This window comes from Ruditapes philippinarum, unplaced genomic scaffold (assembly GCF_026571515.1).
Source record: "Ruditapes philippinarum isolate M1 unplaced genomic scaffold, ASM2657151v2 ctg12428_1_1_1_1, whole genome shotgun sequence".
In the NCBI taxonomy this organism is placed as follows: domain Eukaryota; kingdom Metazoa; phylum Mollusca; class Bivalvia; order Venerida; family Veneridae; genus Ruditapes; species Ruditapes philippinarum.
Genome location: NW_026855455.1, coordinates 15,889 through 26,361, shown reverse-complemented (window position 1 = coordinate 26,361; position 10,473 = coordinate 15,889). Strand labels below are relative to the sequence as shown.

At 32.1% G+C, this 10,473-nt stretch overlaps 1 protein-coding gene across 1 annotated transcript; it reads right to left on the bottom strand.

Moving 5' to 3' along the window:
* Positions 1–7,189: 7,189 nt before the first annotated feature.
* LOC132743405 (uncharacterized) lies at positions 7,190–9,429 on the bottom strand. Its single transcript, XM_060731924.1, has 2 exons — positions 8,942–9,429; positions 7,190–7,998 (listed from the first exon to the last, which is right to left on the bottom strand). Exons 1-2 carry the CDS (start codon positions 9,234–9,236, stop codon positions 7,190–7,192), a joined length of 1,104 nt encoding a protein of 367 aa, XP_060587907.1. The 5' UTR covers positions 9,237–9,429.
* Positions 9,430–10,473: the final 1,044 nt, after the last annotated feature.

Below are 10,473 nucleotides of genomic sequence, written 5' to 3'. Positions count from 1 at the left end.
TGCAGCTAACAATTGACTTTCTAGCCTCAGTGGCAAGGTGCAATACTTTTTTTCACTTTTGGGTCAATATAGCCAAACAATACAAGATAGAGAGTTGTAGTAAATAATGTATAAATTGTTTGTATGATACTGTATTAAGTACAAACAACGCATTTCATCATAATTTTGACGGCAGACTTAGAAATACAGCCATGTCACAAAAAAGGAAGATAAAACAAATTAGTTTAGCAACTATTTGTGTACGACACTTTCAGATTATTAACTTTTACCACACTTGTCGAGCCAACCGTTTAAACACCATCTGTATGCTTCCGTTGCCGATTCGTTTCTTCATTAGTTTGGAGAGTCTTCTTTACATCAATATAAGACCAAAAGCCCTAACTCAAGTAACACGTCCGATAGTCTTTCTGCTTTTTAAGAATTTCCTTTAAAAAATTAGGATAACACCAAAGGTATGTCCCTAATTAAAATTACATGTTTTTCCTGTATTCTTGGGAAAAGTTTGCCAAAGTTAACAAAATTTTTGCCATGGCAAAATTGCCGTGGAAATGCAAAGTCTTCTTGCACATCTTCACAAAATTGATATAGATAAAAACCGCAAGGCGTTTAAATATTTTTTTCAAAATGCTATTTGACATAGTTATTGTTTCTGTTAAGTGAAGTAAATACTTTGTAATTCTCACAGAACCTTGCATTGGTTGAAGTAATTTTAATAATTACTGCTCTAGAGGCCCTGACTATGATAACAACAACGACGGTAAATGGATTTACATTTTGCTTTTGTAATAGCATGATCTGTTTTATTTAATTTGTTAGCAATCCTTAGCGATATTTTTAATTGTGTAAGCGTTCATTCTGACTCCTTTTGTAGTAAAAGCAATGAAAGTATAATATCCTAAATAAAAATCGCTACGTATCTACTGTGCACGATTCGGTACCTAGCATATTGTATATCTATTAAGGTTTTAAAATAAATAACGAAAAGATATATTTTATGCAACACTATTTTTTTAATGAAAGCATTTTTTTTTTCAATTTAATTCATAACGGTAGCGAAATTACGTCATTCAAAGCATAGGTCACACAGGTGTAGGGGTAAATTTAAACCTGTAAAAATGTCTTAGTATGATGTCACACCCACTACAAACTTGTCAGCTTAATTGAGTCATGATTCTTGAGACATTTGCAACATGTGACGTATAACCATTGACAAATTAATGTAACAATATATCTCACATTAACTCCTAAAAGCATTACATGCAATATTTCAATATATCATTTTTGTCATTTTCTTCTTTATGCGACAAGTAATGGAAAATAAGAAAGTGTCCATATTTATGCTCGACTCACTTGTAATTAATGGCCTAAATTAGGGTAAACGTGTATCATGTAGACGTGTGTATAAAAATTCAACAACTAAATCGCTCAAACACGCTTTTAATTTTGCAAAATGCAAACAAAAATTAAAAAAAAACAATAAAAAAAAATAATCAAATAAACGTCTGAAACATAATTAATGATATCAGTTTTGAAAAACTGTCTTGAACGGCAATGCAGTTCTGAACAGCGTCTGCAGAAAGTGCTTAGCGACCATTGGATGTCAACAAGGGCGAAAAAACTCGTAATTGAAGACCTCCTGAGCATGCATCCTTTTATCAAGGCCCATCGTAAGAGTTTTGATAGAATTGAAATTAACTAGCGTAAACACAAACTTAACCCAAAAAGGTACGCCAACTCCGACAAGTCGGTCAAGACAATAGCTGTGACAAAAGGAGGAAACAAATACTTATCAAATCACAAAACCTCGACAATATGTACAAGGTTACTTTGTGACAAGACAGGTTTTGGGGTCTTCTTCAGATTGGAGTCGGCCTGAAGCCCCTACTGAAACTTTAAATGGCTATTTCAGGCATATTTGAGATTCCATTTATATCTATATTCCTTTGCTTTGGCAATGACAAGATCGTTACATTTACGGTCTGTTGTTGAGCAATTCGTAATACGCCAACTTTGTACATGTGCGGTAGCTACAGAACGCCGTTGATTCTTCCTAAGTGCCCGTTCACGGAGTGGCGTTCACGGAGTGGCACCTAAGGTCTTCCTCCACCAGTGAAGCTTGAAAGTCTACATATGACTTCTTCTGTGTTTGTCTGACACAAAACCCATGAAAAAAAGCAAAACTGACGAATTGTATTAAGTGATAACGTCAAGCTGTGTTTCTGAACTGACCAAAAGACCAGGAAAGAAACTAGTGGGATAGTTTCTTCTAGCTAGACAAAGGATTTAAGCGCTTCGGAAAAATAAAACTTTAAAATAAAATACAATGTAGCATAACCTTTTCGACAGGTCAAAAACGATAGGTATTTGCAGCAAATTTTATGAAACGCATAAAATGATAATTTCAAAAACTGATTTCTATATATAGCCATATGTTGTTTTTTTAAATAGATTTTTTTTGTTTTTGTTTGGTTTTACCACGAAACCAACACAATTTAGGTCATATGGCGCCACAAGAGGAAAGATACTTTTGGCTAACCTCGAGTGTTACAAACTGAAAGCGACACCAGGGATCAAAACCACTACCTGCTGGAGCTACGAGATGCATAGCTAACAATACTTCGAAATTTAGTAAGTTACTAATGGATCGAAACTATATTGTTAAGTGTATTGATATAATTCTGAATGGGCATATGAAGAAGACCGAAACCACAACATAAGAAGACAATGAGTAATTAGTTCTGATCGGGAAAAAAAAAGTTGTTGATATATCGCCCCGTACATATAGATGTTTAACCTGAAAACAAATGTACCGAAGACCAAATATTGTTTTCCTCAAATCACATGTTAAAGATCCGTATGAGGTCTATCCCAACTGTAAACCGACGGACGGAGGAGTTGTGACAAATGGTTACATGACACACCGTTCAAAATCGTCCCAATGCCAAACAAATTGTCAAGTTATTGCTATTACTCAATTTTATTGGGGCATCGATTTCTCCTTATAGATAAACATGACAATAGTGACTAAGCAGTTATTTCTACTCAAGTGACTCTGAAATAATCTGTCTCTTTATAAATACTTCGTATTTAGACTAAAATATCTACAGACATCAAAATGAAATATTTTTTCTAACGAGATAATAATCATTTCGTCAATATTGATGTATAGAAATAGAGGTAGTCATGTAGCTAAATAAACAAACTAGCACTATTCTAGACAGCATTGAGTACATTGTGAAATGGTCCGTAGAAACAAAAACACAATTCTCTAGCATTTTTTAGATTTCTTTTTCCAGATTAAGTTAGCACCGTTATGTAATCTAAATTAATCGCAAGAATGTCTGCTGCTTATTAAGAATGGAACTGAATTTGTTGTGTGCATAAGATTTTTTATTATCCCATATAAATAGAAAATGGTAACTATTAATAAACCAACATACGGAACCACAGATATTTTTTGTTTAAAAATTTAAGTGACACGCCAATCCAAAATATATATAGTATAAAGTGAACAGGGGAAAGTCAAAGTAAGTTTAAATTTTGACATAGTTTCTTACAATTTTTAATATACTTCACATGAACGATAAATGAATCACGTGACCCAAGAAAATTTCTGTAAGTATCCATCGGAATTGATCTGTAATGCTCAATAAAGGCAGAGACAGTCTATTTATATTTAAAGCATAATATTTGATATTTTTATTCTAAATATTAACCAATATCTCCTGTTGGTCAATCACCATCATAACAGTCAATCTTCATTTCAGCTTTACTTGACAATTAAAATTGCCATGTCGTTTTACTTGCTAATTTATCAATTTTAGTATATTGCGCATAGTTCATTTGTTTCTCCTCCTTAAATGGATTTTTTTTACACAATGGTCTTGTTTGTTACAGTTTAATCTTTTATTTAAGTATCATCATTATATAATTCGTAACATCAATACATAAATTTTTTACAGATATATTTGCACATTCTAAAATAGAATTGTAAGAGACTTACATATGTTGCTGTCTTAAAATACTATTTGGACACTGCATAAGCAGAACAGATTCAACATTTGTACAAGTACATATTCATTTTACATTTACATAAATAGTTCATAAAATAAAAAAGTCACAATGGAAAAATCAAATTGTTAGAAAAGAAGCAGTAGGATATCATTTCCGTGTTCAGATATTTTCCCATATTCCAAGAAAAAGCCCAAAAAAGATTGTATAAGACCATTTAATAAGAAGGTTAAAAAAAGAATTTTTATTCTGTTCTGTGACTCCAACATTTTGTTTAAATATATCTGAAACTATCAATATTTTAGCTGCATATCAATTGTATTGGCAAATGAATCATAGAACAAAGTCAATCCACTAAAATCTTGACATTCCAATTGAGTCCCAACTCTTTAGACATTCGCAAAATGTGACGTATAACCATTGACAAATTAATGTTACAATATAATCTCACATTAACTCCTAAAAGTATTACATGCAATATTTCAATATATCATTTTTGTCATTTATTCTGTATGCGACAAATAATGGAAAATAAGCAACCAGCTGTTCTCAGATACACGATATAGCAAAGATTTCCGTGTCAGTCTTGAGACTATACAAATTTAATTAATGCGCTTTAAATAGATGCATTTAAGGCCTTAGTTAATGTAACTGACCGTACTATTGTGTGGCAATATTGACCTGAGACATTTTATGCTCAAATTATGATTTGTCAATATTGTAACTTCCAATAAGCATTATTTATAAAGATATTACCAAATTTAATACTTTATGTAAATTAAGGGAGGTAATTAGAAATTTATTTTCTATAAATTCTAAGTCAAATTTTTCAATAAGAAATGAATGCATATAATTTATTGATTACATATAATGTGCACAAATATTTGCAGTACATATTTTACATATTCTTTGATGTTTGAAAATTGTTTTATTTGCATGATTTTATACATATATAATTTCTTGTAAGTGTGGTACAAACACAGTAACAATATCAATCACAAAACATACAGGATCGTCTCAACAGGCACTATCCAAAACAACAACAACAACAACTGCAAGGCGAGACACGTATAGAAATTACAAAGCTTGAGACGAAAAACATTAAAATTCAATTAATTATTCATATGTTTATAAAATAGTATCTATAAAATATACTTATAACTTTAACTTTTTTGTAATTGACAATCGACTGTCTAATGAATCAACAATATAACCGTCCTTAGCTATATCAGTTTTCCAACGGCCATGTCTCTTTAAACATTATATCAGACACACCTGAGTAAGCGGCCACTGTAACTCCACTAGCTCTCAAAGAATGTGTACCTAAATTTAAATTTGGTGCTACCAAGTTTAATTTAGACAAAATGCATTCCCTAACTCGTGTGTAAGACAACTTTTTATTACTTTTTATAAGCGCCGATACCCCCTTTGACCTAAAACATGGCCTAAACAAAAATTCATTACAGGTTACGTCAAGACAAGCTGCCCTCATATATTTTTTAAAGCATATTAAAAGGACATGCATTAGTAGTACCTTACAAATCGGAACAGATTTTCCTTGCCTATACACATCAGTTTTGCTCTTACGAATGTTTATCACTAAGTGATCATCATTGAATGTTATATCTGAACAAATTAAAGAATTCAGTTCGTTGAAACGTAAAAACCCAGCGAAACCTAAAAGAATAATTGACAGATCTCTTAAGGTTACCACGTCGCTGGAATCTGAAAAATTATCACATAATGTTTGTAACATTTCCGAATCTATTGTATCTTTCTTTTTAACAGGTTTATAGCATTCTCGTTTACTTGTTTCCAATAAATGTTTAACCATTGAATTCGTAGTAGGATCCACATAATCATGCAAAGAATGCATCCATTTAATAGAATATACGGTAGAAGAAATAACACCGTACGACTTTCCGTGATCTAACATGTTTGTTAAATACATTGCTACAACTATAGATGAAGCTGGCTTGGAAACAAAACCATTTTTGACACAATATTTTTTCGAAATGTTTGAAATAGTTCATATATTTCTGTCTAGTAGAAACTGCCCGGGATTGTACAATATAACCTGCCATGTGATCAATAACAGTTTGATGTTTTTGAATGTCCACTCCTGCGTTGTTCATCATGCTCCTGATTGAAGGTTTTAAGTCAACACCTATAATCGAAAAGGCAAATATTATAAACTTCATAAAGTACTGTAAAATAGAATACAGTACATGTCTCATTAAAATATATCTATATTGGCACTCCAAACTAAAACCTGATCTTGAGTGCCAGCATACAAAACGGCAATGGTGTGTGTGCAAACACGCCATTATTACCTTTACCAGAACGTATTATTCCATTTTTTGGTAAAACCTCTACATCTCTTATGTAAGTTTTAAAATTACATTTTGTATCAAACAAGCAGGGCCAAAAAGCTGAAGATTTCCACTTTGGTATAATTAATGTGCAACTTGCATTTTCGTTTACAATTTTGTTTATACACTCTACTATTAGCCGAGGCGGCGGAACTAACCAATTATTATCATTTTTCCAGGACTGATCCAAAGCATTTATAGCTTCCGTTCCTGGTACCCACCACTTAGAGTTAAACCTTTCACAATGAGTGTTATAATGAGTAGAAAACCTATCTATTGTGTGTATTCCCCAAATACAATCAAAATATCTGAACCAACGATCTGATATTGACCAATCATCAGAATCAAGACATCTACTCAAATAATCTGATATCTGATTATTTTCTCTGGGTATCCATTCCGGGCTAATATGGATATTATTTTCTTCACAAAAATCATTGAAACCTAAAGCAATTTTTTGAAGCTCTGCGTTAACACTGCCGTTCAAAAGAATCGATTTTACATTTTGATTATCAGAAAAAACTTTCACATTTTTGTTTTTGAGAAATTGTGCCTGACTTCTCACAACCCTATTCACTGCCTCAACATCACGCTAAGAAGAACTTTTAATCTGTTCTTCAAAAAGCCAACTTCCGGTGACTTTCGTATCTATATCTATACTTTTCTTTGTATTATCTAGCATACATTTTTCCACTTCCGGGGAAACACCTGAAGAAATCGGTGATTTCAACATAACATTCGACATGCAATCCACTTCCGGGGATAACAATGTTCCACTCATTTGAATATTAGAATGTAATTGAGCTTCATTGTTCGGAAAATATAGGTAACCACCATAACCAGATCCACTGGCATCGCAAAATACGTGTATATCTAGGAATATTTCTAAATGGCAATTTGTAACCATTTTCTATAACGTCTACAATGAAAGAATCGCCATTGATAGATCGCCATTTGCTAGCATGAGCCTTCAATCTTCCTACTGGCGATATTACACATTTAAGTTTTTCTTTTTTAGACTCAAAATGCTCTGCTACTGATACTGAGCATTCATTGTTCAGCTGAGAACAATATCCGTGATTCACAGAAGAAACATTAAGACTTAAACATTTTTTAGGAAATACAACGATTTCATTTTCTGAATCATTTTGGTTCGAATCGCAACTAATTGCCTCATTATTTATTTGTTCCCTGTAATTGTGATTCAATGAATAACTGTCTAGCATATCGCAATGTTTATTAAATAAACAAAATGTACTCATCTTATTATTCAAATTTGTAGTATTTGCTGGACATTCTTTTCTCCAGTGACCCGGCTTTCCACAGTAAAAACATAAGCCTGGTTTCTGTACACCAAATTGCTGCGAAGTGGATTGACTTGTAGCTCGTGCAGGTACACTCCTGGTGTAAGGCTTGGTTCTAAACTTTTTAGACCTCTTATTTTTCTCAGCTTTGAACTTCCTGTCAGCCCTGACTTCAGCTTTATACATTTTCTTTTCATCATCGCTGTCGTCTGCTAGAGGATTTTGTTCATACTCATGAACTACTCTCCACCCCAATTCACTAGCATCCGCCAACTGTATCATCTTTTGTCGGTGTGACAAAATATCCAAGGCTGGAAGAAAAATATGCCTATTACTAAAAATATTGAACATAATTTCTATAAATAATATAATCTTTATGAGTCAATATAATCAACTCCTGTGATATAATCCTTGTAACTGAAAATCACATTGATATAATACATAATTTTCTTACAAACTTTGAAAATAAAAGAAGCCGTATCTAACAAATACAAATATATTACTGTCATTCGTAGTTTTCCTGTGTTTGCTATACTTTAAATATCTCAATCAGTAAACATGAAAAACCCGTGCTACCGCCATTTATAGTATCAGCTAAATTTAAATTTATTTGTATACTACTCTAACTTATTCATATCGGCCTGCGCATTACCAACGCAACGGGTTTTTAAATCTGTGACATGCGTATGCAAGTTTATAATGTAACTATATCAGTAATACTATAAAACATGAATCCCCTATTTATACATGTTAAAGAAAAGGCGAGTCCACATTAGTCATTGCTAACCATGCAAAAAACATCTATATTGATCACATCAGCTTATAAAATCTTTATCTTTTTTTTTTACTTTTTACGTCCTTATGTACTTATGTCCAAAAGACATTAATCTAAATAAATTTGAAAACAGAAGAAACAAAGATTTTTTTTTTTTTTTTTTTAATATAATAGACATATAATTATTATATTTATTATCATTCTCATTATTAGCATTACTATTCCTTTAGAAATAAACATATTCCAACAATCTTCATACAGAACAATTCACATCTAGTATAACAAAAGACACGTGTATCGAGACCACGTGGTCTACACATTAAACACGTAAAAACTATTAGAAAATAGCGAATTTATTAATTGTATCCCGAATTTAAAACTGCTGAATAAAAACCAAGCTTTTGCAAATTGAAAATGCTTCTTATAAATGGAATAGAGTAGAATTCATTAAGTTTTTGTTTTGTTTTTTAAACACAAACCTGTTGTAATACTGCTTTTGGCCTCCTCAATTTTACTGCTATCTAACTTAGACTCGGCTTCATTAAGCTTCAACATAACTTTACTATTATGACAAAACTGTTCTTCGTTGCTTTTCCTTTTAAATTTTGGCTGAGATGATGCCACTAAATTGCTTATTCTAGCAAATTGAGAAGAATTATTTTGTTCACTTATCTTTTCGAACATCGTCCCAATTTCTTGAAGTAAAGACTGCCTGCTTTCCTCCACGGTGTCCTTTACAACGTCCTTGATAATGTCGTGAGTATCTCGATCCATGATAAAAACTTCCCAATGTAGTTAACGACGTGTACCAAGCGAGAGTCTCTGTAGAACTGACCACTAATCGTACGTACGCACGGTCAATAACTCTTATCACGTGACCAAACTGGTTATACCAGTTTTGATATCGCACCTGTTGAGACAACAGTTCTCCGTCTATACAATGTAACGCGGAGAACTACATTTTTTAACGGTATAAGTATAACTGTAAATGTAGCAGCATAACAATTGACTTTCTAGCCTCAGTGGCAAGGTGCAATACTTTTTTCACTTTTGGGTCAATATAGCCAAACAATACAAGATAGAGAGTTGTAGTTAACAATGTATAAATTGTTTGTATGATACTGTATTAAGTACAAACAACGCATTTCATCATAATTTTGACGGCAGACTTAGAAATACAGCCATGTCACAAAAAAAAGGAAAATAAAACAAATTAAGTTTAGCAACTATTTGTGTACGACACTTTCAGATTATTAACTTTTACCACACTTGTCGAGCCAACCGTTTAAACACCATCTGTATGCTTCCGTTGCCGATTCGTTTCTTCATTAGTTTGGAGAGTCTTCTTTACATCAATATAAGACCAAAAGCCCTAACTCAAATAACACGTCCGATAGTCTTTCTGCTTTTTAAGAATTTCCTTTAAAAAATTAGGAAAACACCAAAGGTATGTCCCTAATTAAAATTACAAGTTTTTTCCTGTATTCTTGGGAAAAGTTTGTCATAGTTAACAAAATTTTGCCATGGCAAAATTATTATTGCACATCTTCACAAAATTGATATAGATAAAAACCGCAAGGCTTTTAAATATTTTTTTAAAATGTTATTTGACATAGTTATTGTTTCTGTTAAGTGAAGTCAATACTTTGTAATTCTCACAGAACCTTGCATTGGTTGAAGTAATTTTAATAATTACTGCTCTAGAGGCCCTGACTATGATAACAACAACGACGGTTATGGATTTACATTTTGCTTTTGTAATAGCATGATCTGTTTTATTTAATTTGTTAGCAATCCTTAACGATATTTTGATTTGTGTAAGCTTTCTTTCTGACTATTTTTTATTTAAAGCAATGAAAGTATAATATCCTAAATAAAAATCCCTACGTATCCACTGTGCACGATTCGGTACCTAGCATATTGTATATCTATTAAGGTTTTAAAATAAATAACGAAAAGATATATTTTATGCAACACTATTTTTTTAATGAAAGCGTTTTTTTTTCAATTT